The sequence below is a fragment of the Microcebus murinus genome, chromosome 23 (genome assembly GCF_040939455.1).
Source record: "Microcebus murinus isolate Inina chromosome 23, M.murinus_Inina_mat1.0, whole genome shotgun sequence".
In the NCBI taxonomy this organism is placed as follows: Eukaryota; Metazoa; Chordata; class Mammalia; order Primates; family Cheirogaleidae; genus Microcebus; species Microcebus murinus.
In genome coordinates, this window is record NC_134126.1 from 15,522,102 (window position 1) to 15,544,741 (window position 22,640).

The 22,640-nt window shown below is 48.0% G+C and overlaps 1 protein-coding gene across 1 annotated transcript in view; it reads right to left on the bottom strand.

The window, feature by feature from the left end:
* CACNA1E (calcium voltage-gated channel subunit alpha1 E) overlaps positions 1-22,640 on the bottom strand; it is a 470,804-nt gene that overhangs the window by 385,608 nt on the left and 62,556 nt on the right. The window contains exon 2 of the mRNA XM_075997040.1: positions 510-963. Within this exon, the coding sequence (XP_075853155.1) occupies positions 510-949 (440 nt within the window). The 5' untranslated portion in view covers positions 950-963. The remainder of the gene's footprint in view (positions 1-509; positions 964-22,640) is intronic.

A 22,640-nucleotide genomic window follows, 5' to 3' on the forward strand; every position in this document is an offset into this window, starting at 1 on the left:
TCAACACACATGAATTGGATTAAAGCAGATCTAAGACAGAACATCAACTCTTTCTGGCCCTACACGGTAAGCGCAGAGACAACGCCATGGGTGGCCGCAGATCGTGGTCAGGCTGTTCCTTCCACTGGAGACTTGGCCTGACAGGTAACCCTTCCTCCACACGTGATGTCGGAGAGTGGGCTTAGCCACAGGTCCTGAAGGAAAGGAGGGATAGATGATTCACGTTGGGATCGATTTTCCATGGTTTTCAGGAAAGCTCAGTATATGAATCAGATCCCAGTTCTTCTTCCACAAAATCTAGGTGAAACAGGTGAGCTTGAGAGGCAAGCTTGATTCGCCCCGTCTGACAGCTGCGAACCGCAGCGAGCTTCAGCGAGGCCTGCGGCGGGGTGGCGAGCCCAGGGGACAGCCACAGGTACCTCACGACCCGGCCCCCGCCTCCCCCGTTGGTGGCGCAGAGCCCGGGGACCTCGCTCCCGCGGACCCCGCCCCGCTCGGCCCGTACTCACTCCCACTCCTTGCGCCGCGCCTGCGGGGTGCTCTGCATCTTGTGTGCCTCGTGCGCCTTGATGATGTCGCGCTGCTCGATGAGGCCCCCGCGCCGCCGCTTCATGACCTCGGGGCTCACGGGGAGGAAGGGGCTGGAGCCCGCGTCCAGCGTCGCACCGCCCTCCCAGCCCGGGCCCTCGGCCTCCTGCACCGGGAAGAAGTTGTCGAAGCCGGCGGCCGCGGCGCGCGGGGAAGCCGGCAGCATGCCCACCTCGTCCGAGGCGTCGGCCTCGAGCAGGGCGCTCTGCTGGGGCCGCCATGCCTCGTCCTCGGGCAGCGCCAGCACGTGGCGGCGGCGGTGGCGGCCCGCGGCGCCCGGCTCAGGGCTCCCGGTAGCCGGGCAGGGGGCGGGCTCGGGCAGCCTGCGGCCGGGGCTCAGTCCACGCATCTCGGGCACCATCACAGAACATTGCTCTGCGGGGGGAGGGGTGGGCACAGACAAGGGGCGGGGGTGGGGGAAGGGTTGAGGGCACAGGGAAGGAGAGAAGAGAGAGAGGTTAATGACATTGTGCTCCAGGCCGAGGCTCCTGGCTCGCTCAGTGTGTCATCCCAGGCCAGGCCCAGGCACTGGCGCACAGTAGGAGCTCAGTAAATGAGGAGCACCCCTGTGGACCGAGCTGGGTGCCAGGTGCTGGGTACCCAAAGTTTAACAAAGCACACTTGCCTCTTGCCCTCACGGTCTAGTGCAGAAGAGAGAGGTTCAAGAAATAATTACATGGAGAGAACTCCAAAGGCTACCCATCTCAGGCACACTCCGGACAGCCAGCCGCTCTTCCCTCCAATTTCTGGTGAAAGAAGCCCTTGAACCCCCTTCCCAGTGCCCCAGCTCCTCTGGGTGTGTCGAACACCACCTGCTGCCCTGACTCCTGCATTCTCACCCCCACTTCCAGCCACAGGTGGGCTCTTCTTGAGACCTGGGCCCTGTGTACAGATGGGTTCCTTCCTCCTTTTCTAATGCAGTATCCTCTGTAGGACCCGGGAGCACGTGTGAATCCAGCCCCCCGTCCCCTGTGCCCCGTTTCCTTTTCCGTGCCAAGGAGGATATGGCCAGATTTGCCTCTAGAAGACGTACTGATTCCATCAGCATTGACATTGACACCAAGCACACCAAGATGAACCGGACTTAGTCCGTGTCATCCTTGTAGGAGAGACAGAAAGGACAGCGACTTTGATCACACAGCGTGAAGTGCTGTGACAGAGGCAGACCTGATCGTTACTGAAGCTCGCAGGAGGGGCACCAGCCCGGCTAGGGGAGGTCAGGAGGGCTTTGTGGAAGAAACGACCTTTGAACTAGGTTTAAACAGAGTTGGCTGGGTGAAGAACCGGGGAGAAATATAGGCAAAAGGAAGAACATGAACATGAAGGAGGATTTAGGAAATCCAAGGATTCAGAAAGAGCTCCCATAGCTAGCCTGAGGTCTGGGCCACAGCCCTTCTGACTCAAAAAGACCTGAACTTGCCACCTTTTCAAGATGGCTGCTTACTGCCTCACTCCTCGCCAGGAGCCCAACCTCCCCCTGACCCACATTCCCAGCCACACCCCTGCTGACCACAAGCAGCACACACCTGCCCCCCGGCTCTAAGGGGTGTGTGTTTGCCATGCTTGGAGGAGCCCGGGCATCCAAATCACTCCACAGTGTTTGGTTAGCACCCACCACATATGGGGGACCCCTGGGTCCCCTGTGGAGGCATCCTCCCAGAATGCTGCCCTCCAGACACTGCCCCTCCCCCTGCTTCCCTAGGTTGGACCACAAGTCAAACTGCAGATCACAAAGAGTATTAAAATGGTCGTGAAACTTAATGCTCTAACCATATTGTATTTTAGGCGAGGAAGCTGAGGTCCAGAGAGGGTAGAGAGCCTTGCCTGGCGTCACACTGCCAATAAAGATCAGCACTGAGAGAGGACTCAGATTTCAAATGCTGTCTCATGGTTTTTCCCACTATATTGATCACACCACCCCTACCACATGAAGCCGAATCCATAGATGCCTCGCCCAGCCCCCTCCTCATTATGCTAAGGTAGCAAATATAAAAGAAAGGGCCAAATGATAGGATGATCTTAGTGCGTATGTGATAAAGCTTGATGGGATAAAGCTTCAATAGACCCCAATGTCCCTGGACAGCAGGCCCATAAGGTATCTTCTTCATCTGTCCCCTCCATTTGTAGCATCTAAACCAGCCTCCCAACCTGCCAGCACCACACCCCAAGGCCTTGGTGCTAAGCCAGGGGCTCCCAGGACAGGCTGGCCAGGGCTAGACACGTGGCCACCAAGGCTGGCTCAAAGGAGCAGGGGCAGAAAAGGTAAGGGTCCAGAATGATCTCGGTAGGGAGGAGAAATGAAGGAAAAAAATACATTTCGAATCCTGCCAACAGTTGGGTGGGTCCCTAGAAAGAGTGATTCATGTTCCTCACGTTGTCATTCTGTCTCAGCTCCCCTTGATGGATTTTAAATTTATCCTTCATTCCTACGATGTTTAAATGTCTCTCCCTCACCACACACATGCACACACCCCTCCCCTGCCCGCTCCCACGCCCTGCCCAGGCCTCAGCACCTCCAGCAACTCCTAGAGTTCTCAGGATCTGTCGTCTGCAGCCTCCTCTCCTGTGTCCCTCTGTGGCAAAGCCACCCTCCCAGCTCTCACCAGGCCACCAGAACCTGGTTCCTGATCCCTGTTTCCTGGCCCACCCTACCCTCTATCTCCTTACTGGGTTTCCTCTTCCCAGACATTCTGCCAGTTTGAATCACGTCTTTGCCAAAATTACAGCAGCAATAATATGCACTGCAGAGCTTGGCTTCAACAGAATCAATTTTGCAAATATCAAAACATGAAATTATCTCATCTTTCCTTTAAGAATCCCTGTTATACAACCCTTCTATTATTGATACAAATGTTCATCAGCGGACTCTGTCGCCCCCGCTGCTTGCCAAGCCGGCCAGTCCCCAGGTCTGGCTAGCGCCAGCTGAGAGAACATCCTCGTCCCAGGCAACTCAGACAAGCCAGTCTACACCTTCTAGGAAAGGACGCTTGAATCCACTTTATACTGAGCTTTCCCTCTCCCAGCCCCCAAATCTGGCATTCCTTAAGTTCCTTGAGATCAAGGATTTCGTCTCATCTCTCTGTATCCAGCATGTAGTACTGAGTTTGACACACAGTAGGTACGAATGGGGGTCATAAGTGCTGTTTGCCAAATATTCTGTTTATCCCCCTAGTAGGATGCACATAGTAGGATGCATATCCTGGCCCCTATGTTTGGGTGGGTCCATGTGACCGTTCTGACCAGTGGATTGTGAATGGAAGTGACATGTGTCACTTCAAGGCTAAGCATTTAAATGCCAGTGCAAAACCCTCTAGAGCAGGGATTGGCAAACTCTTTGTGTAAAGGGCCAGATAGTGAATATTTTAGGCTGTGCAGGCCACACAGTCTTGGTTGCAGCTACTCAAACTACGCCGTTATAGCATGAAAGCAGCCAGGCAATATACAAATGAATGGGCGTGACTCTGTTCTGATAAAACCTTGGCCTTCATCTGCATCTCTTGGACTCCATCATTGCCATTCAGTGTAAGCCCATGGACGGAGCACCAGGCAAAACTAGGGAATGGAAATCTACAAAACAGAAGGAGGGATGGACAGAGCACGTTAGAAGCTTCCTGAGAGTAGAGTTGCTGTCCTATGGCCCAACCCCAGTCTAGAATGGAACAAGAACAGGTCCTGCTGCTCTCAGGTACTGGTTCAAGAAGGAGATAATGACAGCCCCGGGGTACCTGTCTTACTCCTCTAACCCTTGCTTTCAACCTACATACCTCTCTCTTTTTTTTTTTTTTTTCTTTTCTTTTGAGACAGAGTCTCCTCACTCTGTTGCCCAGGCTAGAGTGCAGTGGCATCAGCCTAGCTCACAGCAACTTCAAACTCCTGGACTCAAGAGATCCTCTTGCCTTAGCCTCCCAAGTAGCTGAGACTACAGGCATGTGCCACCATCCTGGGTTAATTTTTTCTATTTTTAGTCACCCAGCTAATTTCCCCACACACACACCTTTCTTTTTTTTAGTAGAGAGACAGAGTCTCACTCTTGTTCAAGCTGGTCTTGAACTCTGACCTCAAGCAATCCTCCTGCCTCAGCCTCCCAGAGTGCTAGGATTGCAGGCAGAGCCACTGTGCCTGGCCCCCACCTTTCTTCTTATCCTTCATTGCTATGTTTGGTTACTGGGCAAGGGTGTGATTTCAATCATGGGGCTCCTGAGGAGGAAGAGGGCTTAGTGCAACACAGCAGCCCCAGGAAATCTCTTCCTTTGCTTGTTAGGGCACAGTGGGGTGGCAGGGTAAGGGCTCACCTCCTCCCCCCAGGCCAAGTGCCTGCACCACCAGAGACATGAGAACCAGGAATCACATTCCTTGTCTGCCTCTGACATCGTCTCCCCTCTCACCTTCCAGAGTCAAAGTCAAGATCTTCATCCACAAAGAAATATTGCATTCTTTGTACCATTTTTTCCTTTATTTCCTATCAAGAGTTTTCACTGTATTCATCTATTTTTTATTGCTTTAGGAATAATGGCCCATGCATCTGCTCGGCTTCTCTGTGCCTCTCAGGCCCCGCAAGGTGAGTCTCACATTGAGGACATTCATCTTTTCCTCTCCCTGGGTCCATGCCCATCCACTCTCACCACTCACTCTCTGATTCCTCCAGAACATGTGCATCCCCCAACCACCTTAAGAGAAACCGAGACACCGGGAAGTCAATGAAGCTTATGCTCTTGTGAGCTTAATACTGTCTTTGTACCCTGCACGTTTTGAGTTCAGCAAGAAAGAAGAAGTCTCCATTGCAAACACCACCAAGTTCCACAAGCTGGGAGACAATGGACAGAAATGGGACTGTCGGGCACTACCTGGTGAGTGGTAGGCACACAAGTGTCCCCAAGCTGGCCCTGAGCTATCCTGCCTCTGTTCCTTCCATCTGCCTTACAGGAAGAAGGCAGAGGGATCCTAATTCCCAACTGTTAGAAATTTAAAATTACAAGAGGGAAACAATTTTTAAGGTATAAGACTATACAACTCAGATACCATGCTGAGTTCCTTTCTAAAAATTATTCTCTTGAGAAGAGAACTGATACAGTTAATGGGTTTCTTGCCCAGAAAAGCGAATGGCAAGGAATGACTCTACTCATCATCCTCACCCACCTGCTTGGAAAGGAAACATTTCTCGTGCAGAAATAAATGTTCATCTAGGGATTTTTCTTATCTGAGCCAGCTTGCTACCTGACCACAGAGGAAGAGTAAAAACTGGACATTATTTTCCTTTGCCATGATTTCCTAAGGCTGTTCTCAATCTGTAGTGTACATCAAAACCATCTACATTTTGGGTTAAAACATGCAGATTCCTGAGACCTCTCGCCAGAGATTCTCATGCAGTAGATCTTGGGTGGGCTCAGGAATCTGCATCTTTAATTGGTAGCCTTTTCTGCTAGGAGTCATGTCTTGAAACTCTTGAAACCCTGTCGTCATGAGAGGTTGTGCTAAGTTGGCAAGGGGTGCTGTTCTAGATGAATTAGGTTGTTAAAAAGCCCCTAGGATGGTGTCCCTCTCAACCATTTCCAATCCATATCACAAAATGAACTTACAAAACCACACCCAGGAGGAGTTCCTTGACCCACCCCACTCCCTGCATGGCTCTCTCCTCCCCTGAACTGGCATCAGTTTTTGCCCACCCCACCTTCCTCTCCATGTGTCTGTGTTGTTATGGTGACTGCTCAAGGACGGGCTAATGTCCAACAGCAATTTGACAGGCTGGTGCATTCTGAATGTAAACCAAGACTCAAGGAAACCACTCTGCCTCAATGTGGAGTGTTCACGAAGTCAGCCTGAGTCCCTGCAGAGGAGTCAAAAGAGTCTGCAATCTGGTGTCAGAGCTCTAGGTTCAGGTTACAGTTCGGTCACTTGCTAGTCAAGCAACTGTTAGCAATTGGTGTCTCTTCTCTAGGTTAGTTTTCTCACCTAACAATGAGGGTTATAATACAATCTGCACTACAGAAAAACGTGGGGAAAATCAAATAAGATAGTATCTGAGGAAGAACTTAGGACCAGAAGTGAAGTAAATATGGGGAAAAGAGTAGAGGTTAGGAGCCTGCACTCTGAAGTCAATCTACCTAGGCATGAATCCCAGCTCCCTCCCCACCAACCCAATCCCTGGGCAAATTACATAGCCTTTCATTTCTTCATCTGTGAAATGGTCATTAAGAGTAAATACTTCTGAGGTTGTTATGAGAATTGAATATAGAAGCATGTAGAACAGTTCCTGGATACATAGAATATGCCCAATAAATATTAGCTATTATATAAAATGACTTAAGTTTTTATTAGAGTAAACAACCTCAAAATACCTATGGCTTAATACAATAAGAGAAAGAGAAACTTTGTTCCACGCAGTCATTCAGGGACCCAGATTCCTGGTACTCAGTGGCTCTGCCAGCCGCTAGAGCAGGCTTCAGTAAATTTTTTTCTTAAAAGAATAGATAGTAAATATTTTAGGCTTTACTGGTCATAAGACCTTAATTGCACCTACTCAACTCTGCCTTTGTAATATGAAGGCAGCATAGACAATACATAAACAAATGCAGTGGCTGTATTTCAATAAAACTTTATTTACAAAACCAGGAAATAAAAAGAAAAAAAAAAACACTTTCTTGCAAGATCTTGCAAGAGGTTTAGAGGCAAGGCCTGGAAGTGGTATATATTACTTCTCCCACATTCTGTTAACCAGAACTCAGTCACCTGGCCCTGCTTAACGGCGAGAGAGCAGAAATGTGGTCTGCCTGTCTGTATGCCAAGGAGGAAGATGAGAAAATCAATATCAATAAGCTCTCACAATCTCAATTACACTACTATTGTTTGTATTGTAGTATGATCACAAAAGCAAATACAAATGCAAACACAAATGTGTCAGATACACTGGATATTGGCCAATCTACTGAGGGGAGAAATTAAATGATTACTAAAAACTGTAGCATCATAAAGGCTTAGAGAGAGATACTAGATTTTTTTTTTTTTTTTAGTGGCTCAGCATGGAGCGCCAGGAGCGCTGCCAGCACCGACCCACAAAATTTTTTTTTCTACATAGAAGAAAAAGGACAAACTCTAAATGTTGTGACAGTCAATCAATACACCAAAGGCTCTAGATGATTTGGAAAAGAAGACCTCAAAAATGTTAAATGTTGGTGGGTCCCAGTCCATTACTCTGCAGGCTCCCGTCCCAGACATACCTATCTCTGCATCCTTGGATCAGCGACTGCCCCTGCCCCACTAGCCTTGGAGCCACATGAAGGCAGAGACCACGTCTACTGCATTCACCACTACATCCCTGGCACTCAGCGTTCGTGGGTAGTCAGTAAATATGAAAGGAAGGAATGAGGGGAGGAGAGAGGAAGTAGGTAAAAAGGTAGGGAGGAAGGAAGATGTTCTGCAGTTTCCCATACTTTTCTGAGGCACTTAAGGGAAGTGAAAAACTAAGAACAGAAAACTACTCCTCAGAAACTACTCCTCGTCTCTGGAAGGAAGAGTCACTAGGAGCCCATCATATAACAGATATAGCTGCAAAGGACACAAAAGCTACAAGCCCATGGACTCACAGACTCAAGTGGAGGTCCCACAGCTGGCAGGACCGGGACAGGGAGAGAGTGGGGCTGACTCCCGGGAGCCCAGACACAGTCCCTGAAAGGTGACTATCCCAACCACTGCAGCGTCAGAGTCACACAATTGAATCCGCAGGGCTACAAAATCAAATCTTCTCCAACGCCTCTTTTCTATCAAAACATTTCTCATGTACCAATTCCAGAAGCACTGGGGATCTCCAACTTGTGCCTGATATTATCCCTCCCACCCACTTAGACCAAGATTATTTGAAGTGATTTGTTTTGAGCTGATTATCTCTTAAAGAGGAGTAAGTTGCTCCTGCAGTAAAGTTACAGACAACTATGCTGGCAGATGGAATTTCCTCTCTGAACAGCATCATAATAGCAGTGCAGGCTTGCAAAGGTACTAGCCCAAGGGCAGCCCTCCACACTGTAGCTCGAAGTAGGGAACACAGGTTGGCCTGGGAAAGCCAGCCTGAGTCGAGAAACTGAGAAACAAGTGCAAAGCCCTGAGCTGGGCATTTGAGGCCTCCACAGCGTGGCCCTCGAGTGCCTCCCAAGCGAGCCGGTTGCGAGCCCCCGTGGCAGGGGCCATCCTGCCAGACGCTGAGCTCTGCCCCATCTGTCTGCCAGGGCTGGCCCCTCCCAGTCAGGTCCTGATGTCTGGCCTGCCTCCGATCCCAGCCTTTGTCCAGCCACCTTCTCAGCTGTGATCAAACACCATGTGGGGAGTTACAAAGAAGCCTGCCAACCGGTGGATGGATCTCAGTTATGACACAGCCACTTGGCACTGCTGGAAATGGAAGAAGGATGTACATACCTGCGCCTCCAAAGCCAGCCTGATCTCTGGAAGCTGTTAGCATTTTCCCTTCACCCCACCCTCCTCCCTCTGCCCTCTGGCTGTTCTTTTTTGTGCTTTTATTTTTTTCTGGTCATTCATTGTATATTTTACCACATGGTTACTAATAATGTTATTGTGATTAACCTGCTTTTCAAGCCAAAGAATTCATTGAGAACAAAATTTACGTTTCCAGAGATAATATGACCTGAAGGATATTTTTTCCTCCATAAATACACACAGTACATGATGTTGTTAATTCCAAATGTGCAGCTCAGACTGGTGTCCCCTGAAGTCGTGCAGTAGAACACAGGGCACTTGTAGGATTAGACCAACAGTGACGATCAATTGAAGGTAGGCACCTACACAGCTCCAACAAACTCAAAAGAAAACATGTCATAGACATGATGCTTACTTCTTCAAGATCACTCCACTCCCTAACCTTGTGCACTGTCTGTACGGTTTGGGGGATGGGCTCTGGCTCCATGGTGAGTTCCAATCAGACTAAGTCAAGGTGACCCCATCCCTTTGCCAGTGATTAGTTAAGGGAAGGGTGCATGATCCATTTAAAGCCAATAAAGTATGAGGCAACATTTACTGGGGCTTTGGGGAAAATTCTTCTAGCTTTTAAGGGAAGGCTAGAAAAAGCAGTGGCCCTGTCTTTGCCTCTGGACAATGTCCTGCATGGATGCAAACCATGGAACTACTGCCACCACCTTGCTGCCAACCTGAGCATGAAGCTGCCACATAGGGACGGGGAGGGCCACAAGGATCATAAGAGCTAGAGGGGAGCCACCACTCATCAGCCTGGAAGCCACCCCACCCTAGACTGCCAGCAGTATGAGCCAGTGCAGCTCCTGATGGCTGGAGCCCATTTGAGTTAGGTTTGCTGTTACTCACACCCCTTTAATTGAAGGAGCTCCCTCATCCACCTGCACAATTATAAGATTTTTAGATACTCCATAAGCCTACAAAGCTATTTAATTGTTTTGATCACAGCAGAGAGCCAGTCTCCTCATTCTCCTCTATATTTTTTAGTTGTAGCTCATCCTCAATATATAGACACTGGGACTTCACTCTTGCCTAAAAGTCTTGAAGCCAAGATTCTAATTCTAACGATTCTTGAAATAATGGGAAAATGACTCAACTTAAGTGAATAAAGTTAAGTTCAATTGGGCAAGTAGTCAGTTTGAGGTGGGGAAGGAAACACTGCAATTGAGTGGAGTAGAAAGAGGTTTAGGACTCAGTAGACACCACTACCACCACTGTCATCATCAATAAAAATAATGATTAATATTTACTGAGTTTTTATTTTATGCTAGATACCATATTAAGGGACTTTCATGCAGAAATCCTTTAAATTTTTATTTCATTCTTGAAATAAATCTTATGAAACAATTATTATTATTGACTCAATTTTACAAATGAGGAAACTGAGACTTAAAAGAGTTAAGTAATTTCCCCAGATTAGGATCACACAGTCATTAACTGGTAGAGCCTCTACTCCAAATGCCATGCTGTCACGCCCTGCACCATGTGGGGCTCTGGTAATAACGACAATGGTAATAACAACTTCCACTTATCGAACTCAAGACCAGAAAGTCCTGTTTATTAACCAACATACAAGGTAAGTACCATTCCTATCTAATAAATAAGAAAATGGAGCATGGAGACGTACCCGAGGTGACACAGCTAATGACACTATCTGGAATTCAATATCCAATTCTCTACCTAATGTTTCTCTGGGAAGTTGAGGTAAGGATAGTATAAGTTGTATGTTGAAAGTGGATAGAACCTCAAATAGTCTTATCCCCTGGGTACAAGACTGTATATGTGTTTCAGTGACTGTAGGTACACGTATGTGTAGAGGGTAATAGGTTCATGCATGCTTCTCCTAGATTCCACCTGCGCCCTCCCCCAGGCATGGCTCTGTGTGTTTGTGCAGGTCTGTGTAGAGGAAGCAAAGCTGCGGTCAGTGGCCCTTTCTAGCTAAGCCCAGCACTGAGTGGGGACAGGGCACACTTTGGCTTGGCACAATAGTCCTGGGCCTTCCTGGGCAGCATCATGCAGTATCACCACACAGCAAGCTCTGGGACTGCCCCAAGAGGTGTGGAAAAGAGGGGTTGGGTCATCCTTGTCATCTTGTCATCATCTGATGAGAATCAAGTGATGGCTTTGCTCTGGGGTAAAACAAGGAGGGATGGACCAAATGAGTTTCATGATCCTTCCCACTTCCTTTCCTGGACCCTGGGCTCTCTTACCTCCTTATACCCCTGTCCTCCAGCTGCCAGGGCCTTTATGCCAAATTCATAACTGTCTTCACCATAATCTTCTGTAAAAGTCTCTCATGATTATGGCAACCCTACTTTTCAATCCAAAAATGAAGACAACTGGTCTAAGAGAAAATTTTTTTCTGATTTGCAAATTTATATATACAAGAAATGTTTCATCTAGTTACAAAAATTAGTATATACTTAATTATGTTAACAGATCATCTTCATGGAAAATATTAATATATAATGATATGAAACTGGGCCATCAATCGTCACATATAAAAAGCAGTGCAAATTTCACTGGGACTAGTTGAATTATAGACAATATGGAAGCTCTGTGGCAAGAAGCCCTCCCTTATCATATATAAATATAAACTATCTCCTTTTGAGCTAAGCACAATATTGGAGGCTTTACAAGCTTTATTAGCTGATCTTCTCAACCATCTTTAAGCTTTTTCTTTAAGTGATCTGAATCATTCACTCATGCACCCAATCGTCTACTTATTCAACAAGTTGATATGAGTCCCTACCACAAGCCAAGCACATGCTAGGCCCCAGAGTTAAAACAAGACAAGTAAACAGACTCTGACATGACACCATGATTTATGCTCAAATGAGAAAAAGAATAAGGGGCTCTGGGAGGCCCGAGAGGGTCTTTGGGAGCTGGGGAGGCTGCCTAAAAGGCAGGATATTTAAGCCGAGGACTGAGTATCGTGTCAGAGTCAGCCAGGCAGAATGGGTGGGAGTCGGGGTGGGCTGCAACTTACACGGTATGGGCAGGGCAGGCCTCATTGGGAAGGTGACATCTGGGCAAGCTTGAGGGAAGAGTGAGCAATTCAGATACAGGGAAAACAGAAAAGGCTATGCACAGGCCTAATGAGGAAGCATGCCTGGAACATTCTAGGAGCAGCAAGGAGGCCAGTGTGGCTAGAACAGGAGTAGCAGGAGATGAAGTCAGAGACGTAATGTGGACAGCAGATCTCGGAGGGCCTTTGTCTTCTGCTCTGAATGGACTGGTAAGCTACCGGAAGGTCTTAGCAGGGACTGCGCCATCCCACTTGGCAGGGTGAGGCAGACTGCAGGGGAGCAGAGGAAGAGGCAGGGAAACCAGTCGGAAGCCACTACAGCCATGATACAGCAGAGTGCCCACTTCCCCTCTCGAACCCTAGGTGGAGACAGCCTTGTAAAGTGTCTTGCCTAGGAGCTCAGCATTCCCCAAGGTAAAATGCAGACTGCCCCACACTTTGGGAATCGCCACCCTGGCTGGCATGCAGGATCTACTCAGCGGTGCTCAACCTGTTTGGTACCAGGGACCGGTTTCACAGAAGACAGTTTTTCCACTGACCGGGGGTTGAGGGTGGTGAGGAGCTCAGGTGGAGATTGCAGCCTGTCTCCTAACAGGCCACCAACCAGCACTGGGCTGCAGCCCCAAGGTTGGGGACCACAGATCTGCATTAGGTTAATCAGTCCTCTCAGGTGTTGATATGACTGTGAGGCAGAGGACAGGAGAGGTCCCTAAGCCACCCTCCCGTCACTGCTTGAGTCAGCCCTAGCACACTCCTGCACTGTCATTCTGTTTGAACACCTTACAGACACAGATCTCACTGCCCCCAGGCAACTGTTCCAACTGCAGATAGCTCTGTTGGGGCGATTGCTCTTCCTCTGAGCTGAAATCAATGCGTGTCAACACAGAAATCAATGGACTATAAGGACAAGCAATTCATTCACCTCTGGCCACCGCAGACGAGCTAGAAAAAGAGCATGTAATCCGCAACAAAAACAATGAAGAGAAGCCAAAAATCAATGTGTCTCCCTTTGGAATTACTCTCTACTGAAATAACTCGGTGTCTTCTCAATTGACCCAGCAGACCACAAGAGTTTTTGGGTGCCTCTTTTTCTTTTTCCACCTCCTTTCCTCAAAAAAAAAAAAAAAAAAATCTCTTGGAACTTTCTTTCCAGTAAAAAGCTAATTGTAGCTTTCCTGCAAGCCATTACTTTCTGACTCAGGTTATTTCGGGAAGAGTCGACTCCCACGACTTCAGAGGAAGGGCAGAAAGGTCACACTAGGAAAGAGTCCCCAGAGGATTGGGAGCTCTGGAAGGGGGGCTCCCTCAAGGCCCCAGGTGCAGGAGACCTGGGAGAGGAGATTCTCCCTCTTGTGCACATCCTCGCGGTGCAGACAGACCTTGAGTCACCCTCCCCTCAGCAGGACTGCCAGGAAGTGAGGAAGGGAGCCCTGCTTCCAGCTGCCTTTCCACTGCCCTTTGCCCTTTGATCAGAAGAGAATCCACCACCTCCCATGACCACACCTGCCCACCTCCCCCGGTTTGTCTGTCCAGCTATTTCCACAGATGAGCTGGGCCTGCCTCCATCTAAAGCCAACACCTCCTTCTTGCCACTAGGTCCTATTCCTCTCTCCTGCCCCAGGACAATGCTCCGGCAATGTTCTTTCTCTTCCACATCATCTATTTTTCGCTCTCTGTTGGGTTATTGCCACCAACATACAAATATACTGTTATTTCTCTCATCTTAGAAAAGCCACTTTCTTCACCAGCTATTACCCAGTTTCTTTGCTCCCTTTGTATTAATAGAAAACACCTCAAGAGAGTCACCCCTCCATTCATGTCCCAGTTCTCCTCCTCCCAGTCCCTCTGACACCAACTTTGATCAAACTGTTCTCCTCACTCTTGTTAAGGTGCTCTTGTTAAGGTCCCCAGTGCCCTTCACATTGACAACCCCAGTGATCAGTTCTTCTTGTCTTGCTTGATGTGGTAGCCAGCTTCTAAGACAACCCCCACCCTCCTGGTATGCACACCTTGGTGTAGTCCCCTCCCCCACTGTCCCAGGGTTGGTCTGTGTAACCAAGAGTATTCAGAGGTGATGGCATGACACTTCCAAAATTAGGCTACAAAACACTGTGACTTCCATCTTGTGTGCTCCCTTGCCCTGTCTCTTTCTCTGGGATTACGTGCTCTGGAGGAAGCCAGCTGCCATGTCATGAGGTCACTCAGACAGCTTATATGGCAATAAATGGACGTTATGTGGCCAACAGCCAGTGAGGAAGTGGGAGCTGCCAAGAACTGCAAGAGTGAGCTTGGAACAGGATTCTCCAGTCCCCTTTGAGCCCAGAGGTGACTGCAACCCCAGCTAATAGCTTCACTATCACCTTGCAAGAGATCCTGAGTCAGAACTACCCACCTTAGATACTCCCAGATCCCTGACCCTCAGAAACTTTGTGAGATAATAAATTTCTGTTGTTTTAAGCTACTAAGTTTTAGAGTGATTTGTTACACAATGACAGATAACTAATACACTGGACTCGTCACATTATTTGACAGTTAATCTTCCCTCCTTGAAACACTTTCATCATTTGGCTGCCATGATACTACACTCTTGGTTCTCCTTCTAGCTGATGGATCCCTTCTTAGCTTCCTTTGTTGGCTCTTCTACTTCTGCCTGACTTATTGGAGTGGGAGTCCTAAGACTTGGCTGCTGGTCCTCTTTTCTGCCTGCACTCACTCTCTTGGTGACCTCATCTAGTCTTGTGACTTGAATTACCATCTATATGTTGTCAACTCCAAAATTTATATCTCAGCTCAGATCTTGCTCCCAAACTTCTGACTCATATAACCAACTGTCTACGTGACTTCTCCACTTGATATTTAACATACAGCTCAAATTCAGCATGTTTAAATGTGAACTCCTAACTTTTCTAGGCCAAACCTGCTTCCCATTCTCCTCCTGAATGGATGACAGCTGCAGTCTTCCAATTGCTCCAGCTAGCCTCAACTCCTATCCTTCTCTTCCACCCTACATCCAGTCCTCAGTGTCATGGAATCCACCTGCAAGATATCTAAAAAGATCCAGGTACTTCTCACCACTCACTGCTACCATCCTGATCCAGCTGCCCTCATCTCTCACCTGGACACAACAACGACCTTCTAAGTAGTCCCCCTATGTCCACCCTTTCCCCTCTACAGTCCATTCTGAACACAGCAGCCAGCGTGCAGACTGTCTCTTAAACAGGTAGATGACGTCATTCTTCACTGTTCAACATCCTATGATATATCCTCGCTTCCCTTAGAGTAATAGCCACAGCTGTCCTGGTGGCCAGCAAGGCCCCACGCCATCTGGCTCCCTGTTACTTTCCTGACTCCATCTCCTTCTCCTCTCTCTTTCCTCTGTGCCAGCCACACTGGCCTCCGAGTTGTTCTTGGAACGTGCCAGACACAGGCCCACAGCATTTGCACTCACCGCTTCCTCTGCCTGGAATGCTCTTCCCCGAAATATCATCATGGCTAAGACCCTCGTCTTCTTCCAGTCTTTGCTCAAATATCACTTTGCCAGTGAGGCCTGTCTTGGCCTACCTATAGTATCCTGCACGCTGCCCCACTCCGTGGACTCCCAAGCCCCTTATCCTACTTTCCTTTTGTCCCCTCATAGCACTTACCATCTTTGAACACACTAGAAACTAGTTGTTTATGTTAGTTCATTGCCCATCTTTCCCTGCTCCAAAATAAGCTACAAAAGGGCAGGTATCTGTGTCTGCTTTATTTGCTGAGATGCCCCAAGCCCTCAAGACAGCATTTGGAATATAGTCAACATTAAAAAATACCTGTTGAATGAATGAATATTATCTATAATTATTACAAATGCCTCAGAAAACATTTTTTATTATGCTATGAACTTGTTCAGGGGAAAAAAAATATAAGAAAAATAAAACAAAACATTTTTTTTATTATCCTCATTTTATAGATGAAGAAACTGAGGAAATGGAATTAACATTTCTCAGTCTTACTATGTGCCAGGCACTTTAAATACATTATTTTATTTAACCCTTCCATCCTATAAGGCTCAGAGAAGTTAAGTAGCCTCCAAAAGTCAAATAAGTGGTAAGAAGCCAAGCTCTGATGTGAACCCAAATCTGGTAGAAGAGTATACTCCCCACCACTCCTCCTCCTCTCCCACCAAACACTGGCCACATACTTATACTGAGTCAGGGCCCAACTGTCCCCAAGACAGCTGGCTTTGGCCAAGAGAAGCCACCACATCTCTCTCCTGTGGCATCTCTTAAGGACCCTGTCCAGAGACCAATAGCCAGCCAATCACTACTATTCTTCCTGTCTCCAGGTACAAGCATTGTGTCCCACCTGTGCCACATGGTGAGTGACAGTCACCCAACACAACCCCAGGTCTTCAAACCCACAAACCAAGGAAGAGGTTCTTGGTACTCTCTTTTTGAAAGTTGCAAATATTTTTCCAAATATTTGAAATGTCAGGGTTTTTGAGGTCTGAGTCCAGATGAGCACACACCGGCCCATGCCTTCTCACTGCCTCCGTCAGTAACGATCACTAGCCTTTCCATCAGTCCCATCCTCACAGCTTTGAAGACAGCATAAAGAAGAGCTAATAGTAGTAATAACTAAATAAATAATAGAAGGTCTCGCTCTGTTGCCCAGGCTGGAGTGCAGTGGTGTGATCACAGCTCACTGCAGCCTCGAACTCCTGGGGTCAAGCAATCCTCCTGCCTTGGCCTCCTGAATAGCTGGAAATACAAGTGTACACCACCATGCCTGGCTAATTTTTAAAATTTTTGATAGAGATGGGGATCTTGCTATGTCACCCAGGCTGGTCTAGCACTCCTAGGCTCAAGTGATCCTCCCACCTGAGCCTCCCAAAGTGCTGGGATTACAGGCTACCACACCTGGCCTAAAAACTAATATTACCAATGTATTAGCTCTTACAATATGCCAGAATCCTTTACATACATATATTACATCTTGTGTAATCTTCACGACAACACTGTAAGGGAGGTACTATTATTAACCCCATTTTGCAGATGAGAAAAACTGGGGCACAGAGAGGTTTAGTAACTTTCCTAAGGTCCCATACCCAGTAAGTAGTAGAGCCAGGACTTGAACCAGGCAGCCTGCGCCCACGGCCTGCATTTAGCTGATGAGTACACTTCCTCATGCAAGTGTGTGGAACACGTAAGCAACACCTGCAGCTGTTTCTGCCTCCAGCACTCCACAAAGAAAATCCATTCATACTCAAGGCAATAGCTAGATCAGTAAACAAGTTGACGGTATAACCTCCAATACCAATACCCACATTTAACTCCTCATCATTTCCCAAAACCCATTCTTGCCTCCCTGAAGAACCAGGCCTACATTTTCCACTAGATCACTTATCTATTATTCATTGCTAAACATAACTTCTCAAAATTGCCAACAGTACACAGGATCTTCGCCCCAAGCTTCCTCTGCTTGCTCCCACCTCAGCCTCTCTCCCCACCTCCCTTTTTGTCCCGCTTCCTGTTAACTCAGGGCAGCCTCCTTTCCCCCAAGAGCCACACTCTCCCATTTGGTTCCAATGACTGTATTGCTCTGTCTTATTTCTAAAGCATTCTTTTTTGAAGGAGGGGGGGTGGGGTCATTCACATTTCTACCTGCCCAGCCCAGCCTTTTCTTCTTTCTTTGTTTTTTTTTTTAACACTGGCTGCTTGATCTTTAGAAATGCATAAATTTCCATTCCACAGCTGTTGGTCAGGCATCCGTGTTTCTGCACATAGTGACGGCATCTCTGAGCAATGCAAGACTTACTGACTCGTTGCCCTGGAGGAGCCTGAAATAGTTTTGGAGACATAAACTATTCCTCTTTGGCAATGCTGTGATTTAACCAAGTAGTCAAAGCAATCTTAAAACTTTTAGGAATTCTGAGAAGGAAAGAAAGATCCTTGTAGGCTGGAGGAAACCAGGAAGGCTTTATGGAGAAGGTGAGGTCTGAACCATTCTTGAAAAATGGATAGGAATTGGATGAAGGAAATCTTCCAGGCAAAGGCATGGAGGTTGAAACTAGCAAGTCTTAGTCAAGTGTCAGGAAAAATATTGCAGTTAGAGAAACATGGGAGATAAGATTGGATGAGATCCTAAAACGCTTTGGTGCCAGACTAACAGACACTGGGATTATATCCTGGAGGCACCAAACTGCCTGTTCTTTACACTTTCTGTGCTGATCAGCATGGAAGTTTCCTGGAGAAGAATATTCTGTGCTTGTCCTCTCAGGGTCAACAGGAAGCCAAGAGCGGCTCTTTCTCATCCACCCAATCCCTGGCCCAGGAGAGGTCTGTCCCTCCACTAAGTCTGTCCACCAAATATACAGAGAGATAGAGACAGAGAAACATCTAGAATTGCTGACCAGACTCCTGGACTGTGGCGCTTCCTAACAGACAATCCAACCGCCTTCTATTCCGCTCAGGAGCCAAACGCAGTCTGCGTCAACAGTTCCACCAGGACCAGACGTTTACTGCACCCCTCCTCCCTGGCAGGTTAGCTGCACCCTTCGGCGCATCCGGACTCCTGGGACAACTGGCTTCTGACTAGGTTGGCCATTGGGAGGCCCCAGAAGGAGACTGGATGATGGAAAGAAGGGAGAAGCCAGAGTCTACCTCCCTCCCGCTCGTGGCTGTACCTGGCACGTTATGGCAACGGCGGTATCTCCTCCGTCACTGCAGCTCCCTCCAGGGACGGTCCCAGCTGCCCCCAGGCAGGACTCACCGGGGCTGAGCAGCCTCTGGGGGTGGGGCTGGGGTCCCTGCAGTGTGCATGTGGTAGTGGCTCCCTGCTCTGGGTCGCCTTCCATCCTCTGTCTGCACCTATGCAACCAAATCCTTGTGTTAACAGTCTCTGTTTGAAATACCTGCATTTGTTCACTGCCTGGACCTGACTAATACAGGAAGCCACAGAGGTTTTCGAGCAGGGTGGTGGCAGGATCTTGAAGTATTATTATTATTTTTTAAGATTATTCTGGCTGCTACAAAAACTACTGATAAGAGAGGATGATAAGTAGAATTTTAAACCAGGTAGGAGGCTCTTTCAACAGTCCCAGCAACAGGTGGCTGTACCCAGGGCGTTAGTGGTGGCCATGAGTAAGGAGTGAAATGGGGAGAACTGAGCTCTATTTTGGAGACAGAAGCTAAGCAACTTGGTGATAGATTGGACGTGGGGGGTGGATAAAGAAAAGGGAAGAATCGGTGATGACTCGTCTAGATTTCTGGCTTGAACAACTGGGTGAAAAGTACGGAGAAGGGAATAAAGCTGTCTATATTAAAATACTGTAGACCCATAAGGTATAAAAAGTAATCAGAGTCTGATTGTTACAAAAGTACAGATATAGCCAGAAGTTACCCAGCCATTGTTCCCCAACTTCCTTCGTGCTGGTTTCTGCTGAATGCCACTACCCTCCCTGATAGGTACGAGACCTGTGACTTCCCCCACTACCTCTATGGAGAACATTGCCATTGTAAAGCCCAAGACTTGGGCTCCTAGAGATAACGTTGCTATTTAATGCCTAAGACTGGTCTTCTAAGTCTTTTTCAGACTCTGCATTCCTGGGGGGATCCAATGATGCCAACAGGACCTGTGGATAGGTGTGGGAATGGACCCAACAGCCTTGAGACACCCCCCACCCAGGACATCTCCCCACTGAGAAGATAATCTCTGCTTTCCAACCCCCACCAATCAGCAGACCCAATTCCCTAGCCCTCTGCCCTCCAAACTATCTTTAAAAACCCTTTCTCCCAACTTCTCACAAAGATGGGTTTAAGAAATTCCTCCCATCTCACATGGCCCCTGCAACATTAAACCGTTTCTCTGGTATAAGCCCTGCTGTCTCAGTGTATTGGCTTCCTCTAAGCAACAGACAATGAACTTGGCTAGGTGGTAAGAGGAAGACCAGGGAAGGGGCACTGTAGGGGTCAAATAGTATATAAATCACCTGCTTCCTCATAAAGCCTCTGCCACCCTTCAAGTAGGTTCTCCGTCCTCTGTAATCTCGGGACAGTGGAGACATACCAAGTTCTAGCCTATTACGACATCAAAGCATGTAACTTTCAGCAAACACTTTGCTAACAGTCCTGGATGTCCTTTCCCAATGCATGGATTAAACTCATTCTCCTACTATGGGCAGCTGTCCTGGACCCACATGCCCAGAGTTCTCTCTGCCCAGCCTATGACTCCATCCTTCGTGGCAGGAAGGACACACAGAGGCTCAACAAATGTGTATTGAACTGAATCAGACCGACATAACCAAACAGCACAAACAACATGTCTTCTTTTAGGTGCCCGTTCAACTTCTTCCACCTTCTTAACTTCTCCTTTAAAAAAAGGAAAAAAGTGTCTCCTCCCCTCCACGGTCACTGAATTCAACAGAAGCCACTCCTAAGTGGGGCAAGTCAACAGGGCGGGAGCCCTGGTACCATCACTGACCCCGTTCCCTTGGGGGGCTGCTTAGCCCCTACCCCCTTTGCTCATCTCAACGGTGGGCATGGCAGCCCTGCCCAGTCTCAGGGCGCTGTCAGGAAGAGCTGCGATCATGCACGTGGAGGGGAAGCCTGGTGTCCTCAGAGGAACAGAATGGAAAACAAACGCTTCTCACCAGTCCCATCCAATGCACGGTCGGTCTCCCCCAAAACCATCTTTCTGTGGCCGCAGCCACTTCAGTCTCCTCCTTTGCTTCCCTCCACTGTCCCTCCCTCCCTCGTTTTTTGAATCAATCTAAATAAAGCACTGCGTCCTCACTCAAAGTGCCCCCAGGCCCCAGGCACACACGGTGTCCTCTTGCATGCCCTCCCTCTGCTCTAAGCCAGCACTGGTGTCACCCCCAGCAGTCCCCATGACAATGACGTAGCAAGCTCTCACTCTGGGGTGAAAGGCTGTGCCAGACACAGTCAGTGAAAACGAGAGGCTTGTCCTCTGAGGACATGAGACTAAAAGTAAGACACCTTTACCAAACAGACGTGGAGCATGACATGGGACCTCCCTCTGTTGCATGTATGAAATTAAACGCATGCATGGAATTTCATACAGTTTTTGCAGTGATACTACTCCCTCCATCTCTGCTGGAGCCAGCCTCCTTTTCCTCTTTCCTGTGCTCTTGGAACAGCCCACCCTCATTACCTGAAGCTTCCATGTTGGTGAATTAGCCTATGCACTATTTATTTATAACCACAAAATCAATACTCTAGGGTCATCTGCAGAAATGCACAGGGTGGCAAAAACTTGGGGTTACCCAACACACTCATTCCCAGGTGAGGTCAGACAAGGTAACACTGCACCTCCTTGTTTCAGCTCTCATACTGTAAACACGTGTCCCTTGTGTGTGGCCTCTATGGTCTGTTTTTTTTTTTTTTTCATTTTTGTGCCTTTTCTTGGTGACTGTGCTCCTACAGTGGCCCCCCAACACATGGTGATGTGCTGTCGGGTGTTCCAAAGCACAAGGAGGCTGTGTGCCTTACAGGGAAAATATATGCGTTAGGTAAATTTGATTCAGGCGTGAGTTATAGTGCCGTTGGCTGTGAGTTCAGTGCTAATGAATCAATAATATACATTAAATAAGAAACACACATAAAACAAGGTTATATATTGATCCCTTGATGAAAATGTTGTGGCTAGAGGCTCACAGGAACCTAACCCTGTGCAGTCATGTACCACATAACGATGTTGGGGTCAATATGGGACAGCATATATGACTGTGGTCCCATAAGATTATAAAACTATTTTACTATTTCTATGTTTACATATGTTTAGATACACAAATACTTACTTTGTGTCACAGTTGCCTACAGTATTCAGCTGCAGTAACATGCTGTGCAGGTTTGTAGCCTAGGAGCAATAAGCTATACCATATAGCCTAGGCGTGCAGTAGCCTATACCGTGTGGGTTTGTGTGAGTACTCTCTATAATGTTTGCACAAATACAAACTATATATTTCTCAGAATCTACCCCACTATTAAGCGACACGTATTTCCTATTTCTCCAGGAGCAACAAGTCGGCATTGGCTAATTCAGTGTTCACAGTGACCTTATACAACATCACTGCAGATAAGGGACATTGACCGTAGCTGGAGCTCTGTGGTTTCCAGGATTCTCCTAGGCTGCACTAGAGAAGTGGAGAGTCCAGAGCGAGGAGGCGATGGCTCTGCTCTAGCTGCTCTGCTGAGACGTCGTGGCAGTGTGGAGCTCAGCTCTGGGGCCTCCAAGAACCGACTGTCAGCCAAGGTAACCACGGGGCTTGAGACCTTGTACTCCAAGAAACTGTTGAAAGAACTCTGGGAACCCACCTTGAGAAGGAAGGACTCAGCTATCATCAAATACCTGGGGGCACTGATGTGGAGGAGGGACAATCAGGCTCAGTTTCTAGGGGCCCGAGGGGAAGGTGGAGACCCAGGAGCGAAACACTGCAAAGGCAGATTTTAGCTCAGCCCAGGGAAGTGAGCTCCAGTACTCAGGAGGGGAGCCTCACATGGTAATGAAGTCCTCATCACTGCAGGTGACAACCACCAGAAAGGGACACTGAGAA